This window comes from Taudactylus pleione, unplaced genomic scaffold, assembly GCF_031769625.1.
Source record: "Taudactylus pleione unplaced genomic scaffold, aTauple2 ptg000116l, whole genome shotgun sequence".
Taxonomy (NCBI): domain Eukaryota; kingdom Metazoa; phylum Chordata; class Amphibia; order Anura; family Myobatrachidae; genus Taudactylus; species Taudactylus pleione.
The window spans coordinates 24,972,027-24,994,291 of record NW_028284518.1 but is presented as its reverse complement, the minus strand read 5'-3'; the positions used below and the strand labels follow the sequence as shown (position 1 = coordinate 24,994,291).

The window sequence follows — 22,265 nt, the reverse complement described above, 5'->3', positions numbered from 1 at the left end:
CATGAAATTATTCTACATTTTTCATGTCACTAGTATGATGTGTATTTGAAGCCATTTGTACAGGTGTACCAAAAGCTTGAGCATTAAAAAAATAATTGTAATTTTTTTTGTGTTTTTAGTTGTTCTTCCTCATTTACACAAATTAGCTTTGGTCAATAACCAACAGTCAGTGGATCCCAAGAGACTGGACATTGCCACGTACCTGTTTGAAGCTTACAGTGCTCTATCCTGCTGCTGTATCCTTTTCTGTTTGTAAAACAGTAGCTTGTCTCAGCTATCTAAAGATGGAGGAAGGAGAATTGGAGACCATCGCAAACTAAGCCTCAGGGTGACTGTCATCTACAGCCTATGTGGGCAGCAGATGGCTATTCAGCATTCTGAACACTTACAGTTGGTATCCTCTGTATGTCTAGCTGTCTTGTTTTATGTACAAAGTTTATGCAGAAAATATATTTATGAAAATTGAAGGATTGTTTACATTATACACAGGGAATGATTACACTGTTACAGCCAGCATAAGGCTAAGCTGGTGGAAGAGGAAGACCATTACAAATTGACTAAAACAATACTATACAGTAAGGCTTTATTTCTTTCTAGCCACAAAAAAAAAAATCGAATCTATAATTTGCATTTTAAAAAATGATAAAATAGCCAGGTTGCATAATTTGAAAAAAATCCTCTACCACTGGAACATATAAGACATATGGAACTTCCTCTTTGTACGGGTGTCTCATTTTCTATAAACAGTCTTGCTGCAGGGAAATGAAGGTGTGTGGTTGGGTAAAACTGTAATTCCAGTCATGAAAATATTCCAAGCTATATTTATTGGATAGCTGAATTGGAGGTGGGTGTTATATGGAGGAACTTTGCATTCCTAACTTAATTTTCTGCTTCCATTGAAGACAAAGCGCCTGGTGCGTTGAGTTAGCTAAACCTTTTCAGCAGTATTTCCATAGCTTTGGTCTCTTAATGTATTGCAGATATGGGCTTGCTGTATCATCCCTTTAATTCAGGACACATATGAATTACACAGCTTCTGTGGCTGGCTGACTTCAAGTCTCAATTTTACCTGGTTTTATTCAGCAAAGAAACCTGTGTAATTAACATGTGTCCCGAATTAACGGGATGATATGCAGGGGCGTATCTATAATGGGTGCAGGGTGTGCAGTGCACATGGGCCTCAGGGTCCAGGGAGCCCCACACTGCACACCCTGCACCCATTTAGTCTTTATACTTACCTGTCCATTGTTTTCAGAGCAGCAAACATCTCTGGGAAAATGGCGGCGCCCATTTTCCCAGTGTCTCATGCATGCGCAGTACTGATGTCCCCAGGAAAACGATGCGGGCGACATTTTCTCAGAGACTCGCATATGCGCAGTGGATTCTGGCACGAAGCAAGAATTTACTGCACCCGCATTCTGCCGCGGAATCGCTAGAGAGAGGAGGGGGCCTAGACTGAGTCTGCACATGGGCCCCCTCCTCTCCTAAAACGCCCCTGATATAGCAAGTCTATGCATACTATATATAATATGTATTAATGACGCCTATAGAGAGAGAGAATGGCAGCAAGAATAGGACTTAAGTAACATCATAAATCAAGAAGAGTGTCCTGTTTTGTGCTGCATGATGCAAATGTGTGGTACGTATCAGAATGTCACCTCCACATAACTTTCTGGACAAACCATTTAATATTAGTTCAGTAAGTTATGCAAACTACAGATGTGTCCACATACATCTTATCTCCATGTGCTACAAGTGGCATTAAACATAAAGTGTGAGCGCTGAGCGTCTTTTCGTGCAACGTTTTAGCTTCAAATGTGTCTTATTCGCAAAGTGACGCAAATACGATGTTCAAGCAGCTTCTGCTGATTAAATGATATGCAACATGCTTACATTCTGTGTGCATCTGCTGGTGTATCCGCATGTGAAATGCTACGTTACATTATCAGTGGCTGCAACACTGTAACATAGTGTTTTACATGTAGATACACCTGCAGACGCACATAGAACATAGGCATTTTAATCAGCAGAAGTTGCTTGTACATCCTATTCACATAGCTTTGCGAATAATGGAGCATACACACGGTCAGATTTGTCAGATGAACGATTTGAACGATTTTACCAAAGTTTTGAACGATTGAACGATTTTTGACTGCATTAAAATGAATGGAATCGTCCAAGTCTGACTGCAAACACATCAGATGTCAGATATCGTTATCTGACAAACGGGAACGCGCATCGTTGATCGTCCATCGTTCAGGCATGTCAGATATGTCAGATTTTCCTTCAGATATGAACGACTGAACGATTTTTAAATCGTTATCGTTCATATCTGAAGGAAAAATCTGACCGTGTGTATGCACCATAAGACACATTTGAATGTAAAAAGTTGCAAGACAAGACACTCGCCGCTAATGACTCAAGCCATGGCATGGCACGACTAGAGGGGCTGTTTAGTGCGCAAGGAAGTAATATGTATGTGGACACATCTGTATATGTTGGCATTCTGCATAAAAGGCATTCTTGTGTTTTATAAATGAGAAGTTCTAGTCATGTGTAAATCGATTGCTGCTTCCTTCTTAAAACCTTCCTCTTTTGTGCTGGCATCCAAGCATTTTGGTGTTTGTTATATGTTAGTGGTGAATCAAAAGATGATTGCAGTCATTTACAGCTTGTTCTTTACTGAAACACTCTACCTGAAATTGTAGTTATTTAATCTGATTTATCAGAGCTCCATGTTAATGCACCAGGATATACCATTGATTGGTACAACTGCACTAATTTTCACAGGTCCAGTCATAAAAATGTCTAAAATATTATTACCTTACTGTATATAGTTAACTGTAATTGTAATTATGTAAGAATGTTTTCCTACTTAAAAGAAAGTTAGTCATTACTTTTTGCTGCCTTACACTTAGCCTCCATATCCATAATCTTTTTACTGATTATAAATCCTCTTGATAAGTATTATGCAAAATGTAGAATTTGCTAACCACCACCCAGCCTTCAAATAGATCAAAGCCTCCTGTGCACACAACACTAAAGCTGGGTACACATTTGGCGATACAGTATGTGTACCCAGCGATACGACGGGTGACAGACCAACTTATCGGGTGGCCGATACACGTTAGACGATCTGGCGCCCGACCGCCTGACATGTCGGCACCAGCCGCATCCCACTGCTTGGGGCCGTCAGTCGTATTGTCAGATTGAGCTGCATGTGGGGCTGACCTGACGATGCGACTGACGACCAAACGGGGGCCCGACATAGAGGGTACACATTTGGCGATTTTTACAATGTTGGACCGATCCATCGTATTGGCCTCAATATCGTCTAATGTGTACCCAGCTTAAGGAATAATGTAGATGTGTGCAATATATAGGATACAAACTTGCTAATTTCACCAATATAAAATTACACAATTGCTTCCGTGTCGTGTGCATGGCAATCAAGGGTGTGGTTTTTTTAAGCAGAGAGAATGGGTTTTGTGGTTGGCCTAGTTATTCAGAAGCCAATAATGCAGAAGGCATGATCATGTCCGAATTTAGACATTTGTAGGCATGTGGCTTGTAAAATAAGAGAAAAAAGTCTAAAATCTGGGAAATGAGCCACCTAGTCTAGCCACAAAAAAAAATATACCATGAGAAAATGTAAAATGAGACAATACCTAATTGGGTTTTGACTTTACCTTTCAACAAAAATATAAATTTAAGCATGTAATGCACAATAATGTATACTGCACATGATAAGAGCTGGCACTGTTCCATATTTCTGAAATAGCATTTGGCAATTTAACAATGTACATTATTCATGCTTTTTAAACTGTAGCTGTCACCAGGTCCTCTGTGAAATATACAGTAGTTTATTTTTTGTTTGACAACATGGCTCCTTAGTCCCGTGTAATCTCATGCACTCAGAAGAAAACATTTTATTCAGCGCTCTTTATTCTATAACACAACAAGAGACACACATGACCCAATTTAGTCCAAAACCAACTAAAGAGTCCAGATTTGCACCTGACAATGCAAATGCAATAATTTGCATTCAGGGAAAATACTACCTGCTTTTGAATGTAATACACAAATGCCATACAGCTTTCATACTTCTAGTTTGCCTTCCCTGAATGCAGTATAGTGTTGCTTAGGAACAAATTTGTACTTTCTACCTTGATTTACTCCAAGTCCTAACTATCAATGAACCGTGCAAAGTATACGTTCCTTTTGTCCTTAATTACTAGTAGGACATCTTTAGGACCCTATGAAAGATAAATGTATAATCAACTACAAATATTGTTTTAAAGTTCAAACATATTAGTCATTTGTGAAAAATCCTTAACTTTATGTAGTTATATCAGAAGAATTGATGGTAAATCACTTTTTACCGGGACTTCGATGTCTACGTGTTGATATGGAACATCTATCCCCTGAACATGAGGTAAGAACCTTTAGAGGGGATGTAGTTAATAGACCGGCGGACTACATGTCGCCGGTCTAGATCCCGACAACTAAAGCCCGACGGGGGACTTAAGATAGGCGTTGAAACACCGACGCCTTTATTAATCCCGATGCCGGAATACAGAATGACGCCTGATCAATCACGGTAAGTTCAGGCATCTTAACACAGCCGCTTAGATTTAGGGACTCCCGGGAGGACTTCGGGTAAGGCACCCTCCAGGGAGGGTTAGGCTATGGGGAGGGGGGGTTAGGGTTAGGTGCCACTGGGTGGAGGAGAGTGTTAGACACCACCTCCCGGGAGGATTAGGCATAGGGTGCGGGAACGGAGGATTAGGTTTAGGCACCCCGGGGAGATTTAGGGTTAGGCACCACCCCGGGAGTCTTAGGTTTAGGCACCACTATAGGAGGGTTAGTGGGGGGGAAGGGAGGGTTAAGGTACTTACCAGCCTTAGTCGGGATCTTGTCCTGTCGGGATTGAGGTACTCTATAGGGAATTTCATACTCATTCCCTTTAGAGTACCTTATAGACTGAAGCAGGACATATTACATTTTGTCTGGCTTGAAAACAAGTGGTGTTCTACTTTTACTGACCCTATTTTGGACCCAATCTTCTTTCAACTCTTACCTTAAAAATAGTCTCTTTTACTGTGATTGATACATCTGCTTGTCTCCCAAAGTTTCTGGTAATTATATATTTCTACTACAAGTTTTAGTGCTGTGTGCTAAATTAGTGTTTATACCATAAAGTCTGTATGTGTCTATAGGCACAAGAAAAAGCCTACTCTATATAACAAACCATAAAGGCTAAATTGACTGTTGTAACCCCAAACTCATTCATGTCAGGCGTGCGACATGCCGATAGTCTAAATACCATCGCCGGTCAGGATCCCAGCTCCAAAATCCCAACCACCAACATCCCGAAGGTAAGTATCGGGGGTTAGGTGAGGGTTGGGTTTAGGGTTATGTGTTGGGGGAGGGTTAGGGTGCAGGGAGGCGGAGGTTATGTTTAGATACTGGGGGCGATGTTAGGTTTAGACACTTGGGGAGGGAGGGTTAGGACAGGGGTTAGGGTTAGTGGTAGTATACTTACCTATGGATGTCGGGATGCCGCTATCAGTATTCTGACCGGTGGGAACCCATGCCAAACACATAATTTCACATCCCCCTTATAATCGGTGGTGTCCCTCCCCGTGGTTACAGCCGGTGCGGGGAGGATTGTAATGATCCGGCAAAAAGGGGTGTGGCCTCGTGGGAAGCCCCCATTTTATTCACTCTGGGGGTCCCGGAGATGTGAAATGCCCCCGGGGACCAGGCTGTGTGCAGTGCCGGCTCCCTCACTGTCAGGAGCAGAGTGCTGCATGTAATGCTACAGTGCAGCACTTGGCTCCTGTGACTGAGGAGGAGTCGGCACTTTTGTGTCACCCCTCGTTGGGTGACACCCGGGTGCGGCCCACACTCCCATTTTGACGCCACTGATTATGCCTATCAACCACTTATAGTGCTCAGTTACAAAAAATATAATTTCTCTGACTGAGCAGCCACATTGACCCAATACAGTATATAGTGTCACCAACACTATATATAACAATTGTGAAACACACTGACTGGAAGGAGCACAGAGACCGGCAGATTTGCAAGGTAGAGTGGTCTTTATTTTTCTTACAACTGTTTACAACAGACAAGTTGTTGGTATCTTCATGAACACCACTGCCACAAGTCCTGTTGTTCACCCTTCTTAGCAGGGGCCCCCTAACGCTAGCTTTCCAGAGTCTGTCGCCTGGCCACTTGCTGGCATCAGGATCGCTGGTAACAAGACCTACTCCAGCTAAATAGGGAAGTCACTTCCTGGAGCAGCTGAGGCAAAGCCCATCCCTGCTCCCAAGAAAATCCGGATTCAGGACTATGCCCAGGTTGTAAACCTGAAACAATGAGTTCTCCCAGGTCCCGGTGCACCTTTTAACTCCTTAAACTTTGGCACCTGAGTGTCTCTGCCACACACTCTCCCCCTAAGCTTTTTACCATCTGGTGAAGCTTCCTGTAGCTTAGGGAAATTCACACATTTACCTTATTTCCTTTTAACTTTATCAACACGATCCGGAGAAAAACTAATTTCAGTCTTACTTAAGCTTCACCATATGTTCTCTTGTTTGTACAACCTAAACGTCTCGTCTAAAGAGCGTCCGCATTTGCATCCATTTTGCCAGGCCGATGTTGAACTAAAAAAATGGTAAGGTTGCAAAGCCAGAAACAATCGGGTGACTCTTGTATTTGTTTCTTTATTCCGATGCATCCACTGCAACGGGGCATGGTCCGTTACCAACAGAAATTCTCTCCCCAGAAGGAGGTAATGTAGTTTTTCCACTGCCCATTTTATAGCCAGACACTCCCGTTCTACTGTGGCATATTTCCTTTCCCTAGGTAAGAGCTTGGCGGCTAAGATATAGAATAGGTTTTTCCTCTCCCTTCACATCTTGCGCCAAAACAGCTCCCAGGCCTGTTTCTGAAGCATCTGTTTGTAACAGAACATTTTTTTTGAAGTCTGGCACTGAACATAAGGCTCCTCTTTAGTCCTTCCAGGCAGCTTCTACCTCTTGCGTACAGATAATCTTGTCTGGGCTGTTCTTCGATAGTAGCCTACCAAGCCTAGTTGGGTTTTACAAGTGGGTTTAGGGCAGGTAAGCACCGCCGCCACTTTATTAGTCTGCAGCTTCACCTGACCACAGCCAACTATGTACCCTAGATATCGGGCCTTGCTCATACCAACAGCGCACTTTTCTGGGTTGGTGGTGAAGCCGTGAGTATGGAGAGACTCGAGGATGGTCCTCCCAATTTTGAGTGAAAATGATAATGTTCTAAAGATATGCAACTGCGTAAACCTCGGTGGGGTTTTAACACTCTATCCATAGCCCTCTGGAAGATGGCTGGAGCACCATGCAGACCAAAAGGCAACACCTGATATGGAATAGCCCATCAGGGATTGAGAATGCTGTCTTTGCTATCGCATGTTCCATTGGTGGGATTTGCCAATAACCTTTTGTTAGATCCAATGTTGTCAAGTAATGACTACTGGCGAGATGTTCCACTAATTCGTCAACTCGAGGCATGCGATAGGAATCAAAGTTTAAGATTTTATTTAGCTGATGGAAATCATTGCAAAACCGCCTGATGGTTTGGGTACGTGTACGATTGGATTGTTCCAGTCACTACTGGATTCTTCAGTAACCCCCAACCGTGACATCTCTTGCACTTGCCGTACTGCTGTTCGCTTAGGGAATTCGATACAGGAATTCGATACGGTCGCAGTTTCACCGGAGGAGTTATGATATCATTCTGTATAATCGCTGTGTGGGAGAGGAGAGAAAACATCCTGGTTATTTTTTATGAACTCCTTGGCTTATTGCCCTTTAGTTGGAGTCCGTCTCCTCTATAGCGACTGGACAGCCTGGACTTTTTACGGGTATGTTAGAGACCTGGAGTGTATCTCCTATCCAGAGTTTTAGCAGGTTAATATGATATATTTGTTCTGGCTTCTGCCTCCCTTCTTGTCTAACTATAATTAATGGGCCTGACCGCTTCTATCACTTCATACGGACCTTGCCAGTGGGCATACAGCTTGCTTTCCAGAGTAGGCACCAGTACTAAAACTTTATCACCCAATTTGAATGACCGACTAATTGCTGTTTTGTCGTAATATTTCATTTGTCAATTTTGAGCAAGATGCATGGTCTGTTGAAGGAGCTGCCCTGTTTGGTGGATATGTTGGTACAACTGAGACACAAATTGGGATCTGGGGCAGACTGCTTCTCCCATCCCTCTTTCAGCATATCGAGGATGCCCGGCGGCTGTCTTCTTAACAAAAGTTCAAAGTTACTAAATCTTGTAGATGCACTTCTCTTATGGCGAAAATTAAGTATGTGAGCAATAGATCCCTGTCCCGTTTTTCCTGGGCCACAGCCCGTCGTATCATCTGTTTTAAAGTGAAGTTAAATCTCTCTACTAGTCCATCTGTCTTTGAATGATACTGAAGTTGTTAGCTTTCTTACACCTAACAATTTACATATATCTTTCATCAGCTTTGATACAAAGGGAGTACCTTGATCCGTAAGCATTTCTTTTGGTATACCCAATCGGGAATAGACCATTAGCAACTCTCTGGCTATGGTACTAGACTTTATGTTCCTTAACTGAATAGCCTATGGGTACCTCGTGGCATAATCTAGTATAACCAAAATAAATTGGTGTCCCCAAGCTGATTTGTCAACGGGCCCTACTATGTACATTCCAATCCTTTCGAAGGGCACAGAAATGATAGGTAGGGGAACCAATGGTGCACAGAAATGTGGGCATGGGCTGGTTCTTTGGCAGTTAGGGCACTCCCGACAGTACTTCTGAACTGCTGCCATGATCCCCGGCCAGAAGAACTGCTGTTGTACACTTTGCAAGGTCTTTTCTTCTCCCAGATGACCGCCCCATAGCTTTGTATGAGCTGCCTGAAGAACTTTCCCTACATGTGCCCGGGGCATTAACAACTGATACTTTATTTCCCTGCACATAGGCTACTCGATATGACAGATTTTCTTTCACAACAAAATAAGGGGTACCCTCTGAGAGTAAAGAAAGCTTTATTTGCTCATTTATTTCTGCTACATTCTTAAAAGCACTTGACAAATCAGGGTCATTTATTTATGTCTCTGGTTGTCCCAGCAACTGTACACTTTGTTTCCACCCGAAGGTAAACAATCTCCTCTAGCAACGGGAAGTCTTGACCAAAGATTAAGGGGTACGGTGACCGGGGAGCCACTGCCGCTACCAGTGGTACCTCCTTTTCCCACCAAGTCAGCAGGAACTTTACACACTGGTGGTACTCCACAGCTCCATGCACGCACACGACTTTTACATGTGGTAGGTCTTGGGTGGCCTCTGGGGGTACAAAGTCAGCCGAAATCAGGGATGGCTCACTCCCGGTATTCACCAGTCCCCACACTTCCTGGCCTCCAACTTTGTTTGCTACCCGAAGTAGAGTAGTCTTTCCTGGTGAGTTTATGGTAACATACAAGCTGCCGGTGGGTCGGCTCACTTTCCTGATCCCACATTCCATAGGCTCGGCCCGGTTAGGATAGTCCCGCCGGATATGTCCCAACTCCCCTCACTCATAACAGTGAATGACCCACGTCCTGGCAGGGACCTCTGCAGGGATCTTCGTACATGGGTTTCCCCAAAGCCAAATATCTTTCGATGGCCTGGGCTAAGTCCTCTTATTTCCAGGATCTGCCTTCAGTGTCCACCTTTGTAGGCCTCATTACAGACTCCTTAAGCAGTGATCCACAGCTATTATCTCTGTGATCTGTAAACCTGTATTCATTTCAAGCTGTAGCCAGGTCCGCACTAGGCAAGCCAAATCGGCTGACTGAACACGTACAGAGGGCCTGATTCAGACCCGGTCGCTAAGCTGCGGACGCTCGCTAGGGGCGATTATCGCACATCTGCATATGCGTCAAAGTATGCATGCGCAAACCAGTCACTGCGGCTGGGAATCGTGCGCTCTATGACAGCGCCGTTTGTGGATGGTGACAGGGGAAGGTGCTTGTGAACGGGGGAGTGGATGTGCGAACGTAGGCGTGTCTGAGCGTCAAAAACGGAGTTTAATGGGTGTGCATAATTAGAAAAATTGCGTCATTGAAAACGTCACTTGGTTGTTTTTTAGCCTGAACTGATCGCAGTGCTTGCGGTGGGGTAGGGGCTACCTCAAGTGCTGTGTAAAGCTCCGATGGGTCTCGATGTTCCCAATTAATCACACACTTCCTGGAGATGGCGTGTGCTAAGAGAGACAGGTGGGTGGCTTTATACTCCTGTGTACACTCCCTGCCGTCGCCCTCTAAGACATAGAGGGCGTCCTTCAGCCACACAATGCGATTGCAGGATTTGCATACCCAGCCCCTTTTGGCAGCGAGTGCCTGCAGTTTAGCGACCGGGTCTGAATCAGGCCCAGAGTCATCATGGTTAAAGCGTCAATCATGGAACCTTTGCGCTTTTGCCAGCCCCGTCACCCCGTTTCTGGCTAATATAGCGGCTTTCAAATGGGAGTATGATTTTGCTTGTTTCTCTGGCAGGTCCATATAAGCTTTTAGGGGCTCCTGTTAAATATGGAGCAAGTCTCTCAGCCCATTTCTCCGCCAGCCATTTAAGGTGGTTGGCCGTTCTCTCAAAAGTAAGCAAATAAGATTCCACATCATCAGTTGGTGTCATCTTTTGGCATGGTGGCATCCTTGACCCGCTTTGTTTCAACTCTGTTAACTCTGTCTTATTAAGCTAGTTATATTCCAGCTACGCCTGGGCCAGAGCAGACAAATTGCTTATATGCGACTGCATTTGAGCCTGCTGCATCTGCTGACACACAGCTAATTTAGTAAGAGTTTGCAGAATTTCCTCCATGTTTGTGTGAGAACTGCTTGTAACTTTAAACTTAGCATCTTTATTCATATAGCAGTGATAGTTTAAGCATTCAACGTATATCACCAGCAACAGTTACCCTAGTATTTTCAACTAGAGCCCAATATAAAAAAAACTTTCCCTTTTAAGACTTTTACAACTCCTCTGCACAACACAAGCTGTCCCAGCTGGCTCGTTAGCACAGACTCTGCAGGTAACAAGTGTGTTGAATATTTGCAGTAACTTGAAGAAAAAGTGCATTTATAAACAGGGTTTGTAAGCTCCATACAGTGTTTGCTCCATGATTTTCCAACTGATTACATATTTTCATAGCATGAAGTCTGAAGAATTTGAAACTGTTGAGGTATGCACACTTGCTACACCATCTTCTTGCGGGTGTGGTTTGAAAGATCTACAGTAATTAGATAGACAGACAATAGGTCGACACCAGATGGTGGGCAGGCAATAGGTAGACAGGATCAAAAAGGTTGACTGGTCAAATGGTCTCCAGTTAAAAGCTCGACATGAACTAAGGTCTAAGGTTGACAGGGTCATATGATCAACACTTTTTTTATTTTATTTTAACGTTAATCCTCATCGTGCCTAAACATACCCATCCCCTTCTGCAGCCTTAGCCTCTGAAAGGATGGCTAACCCTAAAAATCCTGAAAAATTATGAAAAACCTATTCTGTGGCGACCGTTTGTGTGCTGACCTTTTGACCCTTTTGATCATTTGGTGTCGACCTATTGACTGTCTATCTAGACACTGTAGATCCCTGTACCCTTTTTGCATTTCAATTTTTTTTGGATGCCTCACTTTTGGCTTAAGGTGTGCTGACATTAAATTAATGTAAGAGTTTTGTCCCAAGAGAAGGGGAGAAAAGAGAGAATACCTGAAACACATAATAAATAAATATATATAATATATATATATATATATATAGAGCGAGATTATGATATAATATATATATATATTTGTGTCAGAGAAGGTAGGTCTTATCCAGAGTGTTAAGATAATACAGCCCAATACAGGTTAGAAGTTTCAAACACTGGAGGTGCTCCCATGAGAGTAAAAGGTCAAGGTTGTTGAGAAAAAAAAAGTGCTGGGGCACTCACCCTACCCGATATAATGAAGCTAAAACTTAGAGTTTATTGTTATTTTTGTTTTAAAAAATTCATAAATTAATGCATTAGTAAAAAGTCAAATACAAGTGTATGTATGTATGTATATATAATATAAAAAAAACTTTTGACCGACTGTGACCCCAATTTTCCACCTGAAAAGTGGACATCAACTGTCTTCAACAATCTGGGCTGCAATAGTTCCATTTATTATCAGGTGATAAGTATATCTTAAACCAGGGCAAAAATATTAATGATGATTGATCTTCACTGTATTATGTAGATAAATTATGGTTGATCTTCATGGTATGATAGCTGATCAGGAGTGATTCATGAGCGATACTTCTCTCTCGACACACTGTGAGAAACAATATCCTATGCATTTGAATCTGTGCCTAATTATTAGCAATTGTATGGAAGGATATATTTGTAGGCACAGACTATACTTTTTGGACCTGGATAGGTCTCATGTAGTTTCTGACATGTTGATATATAATTTATTTTAATTGTGCTTTGTAAGGAAATCATTATTGGGACTCTGGGCCTGATTCAGAGTTGGGAATAGAGAGAGATATCTCAACTGATCATCTTGGTGAAACCATGCTGCACTGCAGGTGGGGCAGATTTAAAATGTGCAGAGAGATTTAGATTTGGGAGGAGTGTTTCCAAACTGACATCTAAATTGTAGAGTAATAATAAAGCTGTGCAGTATTTGTGGGCTACATGCAAAAGCAGCCAGTATTTACCCCACATGTAAAAAAAAGTATGTATTTTCACCCCTTCCATTGCAATATGGTTTGTTCTGGTTCACAGTTGAGAGAGATAGATATCTCACTCTATTCCCAAGTCTGAATCAGGCCCTCTGTCCCATTTATTTAACAGAATTGTTTGGTCATATTGTTGCCCTGGTTTATGATTTATTTATCACCTAATTGAATTTATATGGGAACAGGGCCGTAACTTGGGTAGTGTGACCAGGGCCATGGCACAGGGCACCGCAGGGCAGGAAGCACTGTTTGGGCCTGTCAATTTTCCTGTTTATTATCATTCTCACTTGTAGCTTCCTCTTCTTTTATTCCCAGCATCTCCAGGCCTCCCCTATCTCTTCCCAGTTCATTATCAATAAAGCCATGGTTCTTTTTCAGGTGCACTATCTTATGTCCCTACTTAAAAAATGGGGGGGGGGGAGCGCCAATGCACTCTGGCACAGGGCACCAAAAAATCTAGTTACGGCTCTGTATGGGACTATTGCATCCCAGATTGTTGGAAGACAGACAGCTGATGCCCACTTTTCAGGTGGAAAATTGGGGTAAAAAATTTAAGCTTTTAATATATTTGTATTTGATTTTTGACTATAGCATTTATTCATTTAAGAGACCATTTGCAACAATCACTACTAGTAAAAATGTATGGCATTTCAGAAGTGTAATTACTCACAATTACAAAATATTTGTAGAGCAGTAAGCATGTTATAATCTCTTAATAAGCATTGCATCTTTGACAAACCACAAAGAATGAGGGCTTGAGCTGCTATTACGGACACAAGGAAACCTAATGGTTCCCCAACCACGTTTCACTGCACCTAGGGCCTGATTCCTTACGTATCGCTATTAAGATCGCAGTTGCGATTACGCATGCAGTCTCACTGCAGAAATATGCTAATGATTGCAATTGCAATGCCGTTGCAGCCTAACTTATGGACGCCCACTTTACCTTACACACATCCGTAATTCTTTGCAAGTCTGCGAAACCATCGGTAACATTGAGTACAATCGGAGCTTCATGCACACTTTCACAAGGCCTGACCTTACTCCGGAATTGCTAACCTCATCACACGCAGTGAAAGCCCAAGCTGTGTATGGCGTCGCAGTGGCTAATTTATGCATGCCCCTATAATATGGCATTTAAATGCACTGACTCACCTGGGCTTTGACGACCACCCCCAAACGGTCACTTCCTGTCAATCACTCTGCGATGGGTCTGCATAGTCACTGCAGTCCTGATCGCAGTGGAGTCTCCACGCACTGTGATGCCTGTGCAGGACGCAACTATCGGTCGATTGTGTGTGTGCGTTTCTTTTTTTTTTTTTTAGGCTTTATTTTATCCATAATTTATATCTGGTCATACTGTGTTTAAATTATTTATTTAATTATATATGAATAATTTAGTGTGAGGGAAAATTGAGAAGAGCTGGTGACTCTGGGTGGAGAGAAACAATGTTTTAGACATGCTGAGGTTTAAGTAGCATTTGGGACATATAGGAGAGAGGAGGTAGATTTTGGTGTCATCTGGATAGAGGTGGTATTGGAGTACAAATGAGTGAATTAGTTCGCTAAGAAAAGAGATGTACAGAGAGAAAGCAGAGAGTCAGGAACAGTGCCAACAGAAATGATCAAAAATTAAAATAAAGAAAAAATGTGTTTGTGTGTATGTATATATATATATATATGTGTGTGAGAAAAGGATATTTGTTTTTATATTCAACTTGTTGAGATTGTTGTATTCAATATAAGATTTAGCAACACCGTTATCAATTTGTATTCAATATGAGATTTGTAATACCGCTCTTCAGAGAGTATATCACATAATTGGAGAGTGTTTAGCATAGTGTTCATAAAAAGGGATCATAAGAGACATATTAAATTCATCTGTGTAAAGTGCGAATATGTAGCTTCAATCTCCAGATAATCCGCATATATAACATACAAATATAAAATATGTGAGCTATCTTGCTTATGTAGCTCACGGTAAAATCTCAAGAGTGCAGGCTCCATAATACAATACTAGCCAACAAACCCTTGAACGGGGAAAATAAATTTTGTTTAGCTGATATCAAGCTAGGCAAGCTGTCTGCTGTTTGGACAGTTCCTCAGATGAGGCCGAGTGCTTGTATGGAGCCAGCAACATTAATATAGTGCTCTAGTAATTATCTATCACCCCCATCGCATCGCAGCGACTCCAATGCTTGAAGAATCAGAGTGAAGTGATATCTACAGTGACGGGTCAGTAATTGCAAAAAATGCATGTCTACGCGTTTCTCCACCTGTAAAGGCGTTGGCGGCTTCCTCAGGAGACAATGGTGCTTAGGTCAAACACTGGTTCTCTTCTATGCAGCTGCCGGCTGTGTAGGGTTGGGTATAAATTAGTGTCCATGTAGCGGTGTGCTAAATGCACATTATAGTATGACATGCCCTGATTTCCGGACTTACAAATTGAGAGGTATGATTAAAGTGTGTCGATATTGAGTTGACTATTACTTTGATTTTCTGAGGGATAATCAAAATTAGTTGGAAAGCTTTCATTTAATGAATAAACTTGCCCTATTACTTGGTTTTCTTTGCAATGCCTTTAAAAATGACAACATTGAAGTAGTATTTCTGTTGATAGCTAAGACGACATAGGTATATGTTTTTATATGGACATATATATGATAATGGGGCACAATCAGCCATGGACTGATACATTTCTGCTGTATTTCTCTTTTTCCAGGTTATTTTAAGCTCCATGATAAAAGAATGTGAACAGAAGGTGGAAAACAAGACAGTCCAGGAGCCCCAAGGGTAGGTGCACTTTATATTTGTCTGCTAGTGGCTTTGTCATTTTGTGCTTATACCCCTAGCCAAGTACTAGTTTAGTAATGACTTCTAGTGAAATGAAAATGTCCTGCGTATCATATATTTGGGATTCGGGCCTTATTTTTAATACATGCAGATATCAAAAACAGAATAACTAAATGTACAAAGTAAAACAGTGACAAGTGCACGGCTGTTGGTTGTACGTGTATATGGCAGATATATAAGGGAGGAGAGAAGGAATTTTGTGGTTACTTAATGTTTTGTTTGCTGTGCATTTTATGTAGGCACCAAATTTATATGTTTTGGATATTAATGAAAAAATTACACCTAATAAAAAGTGTCCTTTCGCTAACCTGCTCCCCAGCACAAGATTCCATTTGCAATTGGTAGATGTGAAGATTAGGAGGAGCCGTGCTAATAGTGGAGGCTCCTTATTGAATGTCATTCACCCATTTCTGTTAAAAAGAATGAGTCGTGGCTCAAAGAACAGGTCGGAAGAGCGTTGGAAATGGAATCAGATGTCCCGTCAACACCATATGTGTATTTTTACTGCATATTTGCCTGAGCAGATTGCTGACTGTGTATTGCAGTCTGAAGTTGATTCCTTTGATTATTGGATAGTAGACATTAAGGGATGTGTCCTGGTAAACACGCATTCAAGTGTACATTGGTTTTGGTGCCAAGACAGAATTCCTTTCATATCCTGTAATGTGGGAAAGTCTCCCGAGATCAGAAACCGAGAAGAGAGCAGATATAGACCAGGGCGAACGGGAAACAGGTGCAAACTGGTGCAAATAGAGAAAAGAAAAACAAAGGACAACAGACCTGGGTAAAATGAATAAGGAATTAGGCAAAGTACAGACAACTGTTATAGAGAAGAGATCCGAGTTAAGCAAGGGTACAGGCAGTGAGATATAAAGGGTAATATAGATGAAACATGGGGTGAGTCGAAAATAGACATAACGAAAGACATATCAAATGCAATGTGGCGGATGGACCTTTTGTTTTTTCATTGGGGTTATCCTTAAATATGCAGAAAACCTAAAATGATAAAGGATAAAACGTGAGCTGAGGACTGAGTGTGTGTGCCCTAATTGAGTTGGAGAAGAAGGGGTGATTTGGAGGTCATAGTGTGTGATAGAAAGACACTCTTCCTGTAAGGAAATGCTTGTCTTACTGTGAAACAGTTGGAGGCATGTGACTCAAAGAACCATTCTGGATGAGGGCTTCTGTGCAATACAAATATCCAGAGTGGGTAGAAAAATGTTTTTTTCTTGGTGAATTTCAATGGTAAATTAAAAATCATGCTATTTGTATAAATGCTTTAACCAGCATCAGTGAACTTGTATACACTATGACAAAACATTGCGCATAGTGTTCCCTTGCTGTAGTATTGATTATTTTTTATTTATATGGTGCCTGGGGAGATAAAAATTGAGTTTTAAGGGCATGTTTAAAGGTTGGAAGGTTGAGCTTGAGCCTGAGGATAGTAGGGCATTACTGAGGTTGGGAACACACCAGTCCCAGACTGTACAGCAAATAACTGCTGCCTCCATTGTGAAAGGGTTTATAAGAAGGAATGTTCATTGCCCTCATCCCTCTCTCTGAGTTTACGCTTTCTGATTGGTGAGACTGTTTGTGATTGCTTTGTGATTAAGGGGAGTCTCACAGACAGTTACAGATGTGTCCTCATACATTTAGCCTCCTTGCGCTTTAAACAGTCCTTCAAGTCGCTCCATGTCGTAGCATGACTTGGTCTATTTGTGCAACATTTTACCTTCAAATGCGTCTTATTCAAACAGTGATGCATATATCACAAGCAGCTTCTGCTGATTAAAATGATATGCAGCATGTCTATGTTCTGTGTGCGACTACGGGTGTATCTGCATGTAAAAAGCTACGTTAGTGTTACAGCCACTGACAATGTAATGTAGCATTTCGTATGCAGATACACCCGCAGTCGCACACAGAGCATGCTGCATATCATTTTAATCAGCAGAAGCTGCTTGTGCTACCTATTCCCATTGCTGAGCGATTAAGACGCATTTGAAGGTAAAATGTCGCACGAAAAGACGCTCAGAGCTATCAAGTCACACAGAGCTCCCTCGTTGTAGTGCACGGAGGATAGGTGTATGTGGACACATCTGTATTTACCAGAGCTCATTCATTGTGAGCAGACGAGACATTTTTATAGAGTATGGTTTTTGTTTCCCCATTTGTACTGCAACTAGTCAAAAAGAAAACATTAAGATTTGATATTTAATAAATCCATGCATGTCAGTTTGGAGTCTTTTATTCAGTTAAAAAGTATTTTAAAATTGTTTGTTTTATTTCTCTTTAATCTTTGCTACAATGTGCTTGGGGCTGTTATTATTCTACAGCAAAAAGGAGAGGGGGGTGGAGCAGGTGCACACTATAAGCACTAAGAATACAAATGATCAAAATATCTATAATAGACTGCAATAATTAACATGGTTTTAAATATAAGGTTTCTCTCCCCCCACCCCCCCTCTCCTTTTTGCTGTAGAACTACTGGTCTCAGTATGGTAGCACCTATTATCATGTTTAATATTAGGATGTGCAGCCCAGCCCCTCCCATTTCCTGTGTGTGTGTATTTAAGGTACATTCTGAAGGTGAGACCCCTTCTTTGGGCTAGCACTCTTCCTGCCTGCCCCAGGTGATTTTAACTGGTATGGGTCCTTGCATTGCAGTACACACATCTAATGGGCTCTATGACTCTGCATTCTGGCCAGACCAAATTGCAATATATATAGCACCTATCCTTGTGTATCAATGCCTGTTTCCCTATAGATTGTAAGCTTGCAAGCAGGGCCCTCTTACCTCTATGTCTGTCTGTTATTACCCTGTTTTGTTCTATCAATGTTTCCAATTGTAAAGCGCAACGGAATATGCTGCGCTATATAAGAAACTGTTAATAAATAAAAATAAATAAATGATAGGTAAGACCTAGATAAATTAATTAGTGTGTTAGTATTAGAGATGTTAGGGACCCACCTGTATAAGGTTCACCGTGACGTGGTAGGTGGGCAAACATCTTTGGCCAAACATATACTAAGAAACCTTATATTTAAAATCATGTTAATTATTGCAGTCTATTATAGATATTTTGATCATTTGTATTCTTAGTGCTTATAGTGTGCACCTGCTCCTCCCCCCCCTCTCCTTTTTGCTGTAGAACTACTGGTCTCAGCATGGTAGCATCTATTATCACGCTGTTATTATTCTGCCAACACAGACTTTCTAGAAGGAGCCCCAGTATTTTTCAGCCTGCCTGTCTAGCACAGTGCTGGTTAGGTATTTTAGCAAGGGTTCCACCATCCATTTTATTTGTTTAATAATTTATTAGTGCTACACAGTATGTAGTTTATATACTACATGAAGCTCACGTTGGTTGCCATACAGAAGGCACACATTTGTACCTCCTGGTGTTTTAGAATGCCTGTCAACTTATGCTATCACTCTACTTTCTTTTTTGTATCCTCCGTGGCTAATCGGGGGTCGACAAGGAGGTTCCTTCTTTTAAAAAATGTGCATTATAGTAGCCCATAGGCTGGTATAGGCGAAGATGGCATTAGCTGCAGAGGCCAAGCTCCAGAATGCTTTATATTCATTAGCTTGGTAAATGGGTGTTTTCTGGGGATATTCTGCATAGTTACTTTAATAATATGCCCCTTAGAGATATAGTGAACCAACAATTTGATCAATAGTCTCCTAAACTATGAATATAAGTATTCCAGGCTGGTTGTAGACCAAGTAGAGCACAGGGCGAGAATTTTCCATTGGCACCTCCCCCAACCAAAAATGATACAAATATCACCTTACATGGTCATGCAGCCCAAATTCATCTACAGTCTTTAAATTGGTGCAAAACACTTGCTTTCTAAAAAATTTTACTGTTAATAATTTATTTATTTAAAAAATAAATAAAAAAATGCAAAATCAACCATTTCTACTTCAGGGTCCATAGGGTTCCACAGGATACCTTGGGGTATAGGTGTGACGTCAGTCGCTGGGCACCATAGAGTTAAGCTTTTCAGCCTCCCAGGATGCACTAGGGTCCCCCTCCTATACCCCGCCCCCGAGCCAAGGCACCTCAGTTTAGTTTGGTGCCCGGCCGGCGTCAGGTGCACCTGTCGGAGTGGGGGCTAGAAGAGCCCCTGAAGCTTTCTTCAGTGCAGCTGTGGCTGCACATCTGGATGTACAGCATGGACAGTCAGTCCTGACGTCCATGCTGTCTTCCCTACACCCCCGCCGGTACAAGAACGCCGGTACCGATCCGGGGATGCCGGTGAGCATCTGGGTCACAGCTAGCGGTGACCCCAGATGTTCCGGACCATGGCCGGATCCAAGGGGGACAAAGGTAAGCAGCGGGGTCCCGCGGTGGGTCCCCGCTGGTCACATGGTCCTAAGTCCCCAGGCAGGGGGCTCCCTGGGGACTGGCTGCAGCGTGGAGCCAGGCGACCAACCTGCGCTTTCCACTACCCCCTGGGACAGCGGACCGCAGCAGAGCGGTAGCGCTGCGGCGTCCCAGGGGTTAAATGCATGCCAGGGGAGCGCGCCTTCCCTGTCTCACAGCCGGCGCCTCCCCCGCTGCACACAGCCCTCTCTGCATGCTGCCGACTGGTCCTGTGGCAGCGCTCCTCCCACAGGCCAGCCTCCTCTCTGCTCCTCGGCGGCCATCTTCTCCAGAATGCATGGTGAACGCTGCTGGAAGCGCTGGACGGAAGCATCGTGGTCTGGGTCCCCCCGCATACCTCTCCTCCGCTGTGGCTCAGGTCTGTGTATGCAGCGCTGTGTCCTACCAGGCCCTGTGTCTGTGTAGTTGAGTGATCAGCGCTGTTAGTGCAGGAATTGTTATTTCTCTGCATTGTATGTGACTGTGCTAGCGCTGCCTGTAACTTTTCTTCTCTAAACTGTCAGCTTTATTACTGTCCCTGTTCTTTCTGCTAAAGCCCTTGCGGTGCGGTGCTGCAGGGTGGTCTCTCGCCTATTTAATACTTAATTGGTGAGAGAGGTCACATACGTGGTGCCATCATGTCTGAAAGTGATTTTCCCCTCCGGCTACAGTGTACCACGTGCAAAGTACCGTTAGCAGAGGGGGAGGGTAGCGCGGAGGGCCTTTGCCGGCAGTGTTTCTCCATGGCGCGGCCTATTACGGTTACAGCACCGGTACAGGAGCCGCCCTGGGCTTGTTTCGCTCAGGCGTTAACAGCTTTAGTGGGCCAGTTAGCTCCGCAGCCCGCGTTTACTCCGATGGGTTTGTCCCAGCAGTCTGTGGTGTCGTCACCCATGCAGGGGTTCCCACGACAATTGGTGGTACCCCACAGTCTCCCTATTTCCCCGCTCCCGGGTTCTCAGGGGCCAGCGTGGGTTAACTCCCTGACGAGTTCTGTACAGCACTTGTCGGATGTGTTGCAAGGGGAGTCTGTGATGCGGCCTCATAAAAGGCCGGTGGCGTCTCTGTCCGCTCCTTATAAGGATGACGAAGGGACGTCTGATGATGGGGAGATTCTGGATCCTTACGATCAGGAACCTCTCCATACTAAGGACGCTGATGCTAAGTCCAAAGTATATATTCCTGGACTTATTCGGGCGGTCCGCACAGCCTTGGTGATTGAGGACGAAGTTCCCCCAGCGGCTAAATCTAAGTATGCCTTTTTCAAAGATGTGAAGGGCGATGCCACAGTCTTTCCTCTTTCGGGTCAGTTGGTGGACCATTTAGAGGAGGCGTGGAAACAACCTGGCAAAAGATACCAGCCGCAGAGACGCCTGGCGGTGGCTTATCCGTTCGCGGATAATTATTTTGCTAAGTGGGAATCCCCTCCACAGGTGGATTCTCACGTGACCCGTCTTGTCCGTAGTGCCACATTGCCGATGCCATCCATATCCTCCCTTAAGGATGCTACGGACCGCAAGGTAGAAATCTGCCTGAAGTCCGCTTATTCCCTTGCAGGGGGGGCAGCACGGCCGGCTATGGCCATTTGCTGGGTTGCCAGAGCGATGGAGCGCTGGGCGGATTCATTAGAGGCTTCTTTTGAATCCGACTGTCCGGCCGAACAGGCGGAGTTGATTGGCAATCTCCGTGATTCGGCCACCTACATCAACGAGGCGGCTCTAGACATTAGTACTCTGGTGTCTAGAATTTCTTCAGCAGCGGTAGCTGCTCGTCGCACCTTGTGGCTGCGATCCTGGAAGGCGGACGCAGATCCAAGAAAGGTCTGGAAGCGTTGCCGTTTACCGGAGAAGTTCTCTTCGGTCCGGATCTGGATAAGATTGTGGCCACGCTGGCGGCAGCCAAATCTGCTTGTCTCCCGTCGGCCGCTGCTCCTTCTGGTTCTGGACCATCGTCCTTTCGGTCATCTAGGGCCCAGGGCAGGCCCAAACCACAGTCGTTTCCTCGACAGGCTGGCCCTAAGAAATCGGTCAAGCCCCGGAAACGGGCATGGAGTACCAGACGTCCGGCCCCCAAGCCAGATGACAAGCCTGCGGCCTGACGGTCCGGGTCTCCCCTTGGGGGATCCCAGGGTGGGAGGCCGCCTGCTGCAGTTCTCCCGGTGTTGGTCGTTCACTACGACAGACACTTGGGTTCTGGAGGTGGTCTCTCACGGGTACGCCCTCTCCTTCCGGCACAGACCCCCGGCTCGATTCTTCACCACGGGTC

General features: G+C 43.7%; 1 protein-coding gene across 2 annotated transcripts in view; it reads left to right on the top strand.

The window, feature by feature from the left end:
- RELCH (RAB11 binding and LisH domain, coiled-coil and HEAT repeat containing) overlaps positions 1 to 22,265 on the top strand; it is a 200,066-nt gene that overhangs the window by 151,482 nt on the left and 26,319 nt on the right. For both annotated transcript variants that reach the window (XM_088471744.1, XM_088471745.1), the window contains exons 26-28: positions 120 to 236; positions 4,347 to 4,435; positions 15,497 to 15,567. In XM_088471744.1, coding sequence (XP_088327870.1) covers positions 120 to 236; positions 4,347 to 4,435; positions 15,497 to 15,567 — 277 coding nt within the window. The remainder of the gene's footprint in view (positions 1 to 119; positions 237 to 4,346; positions 4,436 to 15,496; positions 15,568 to 22,265) is intronic.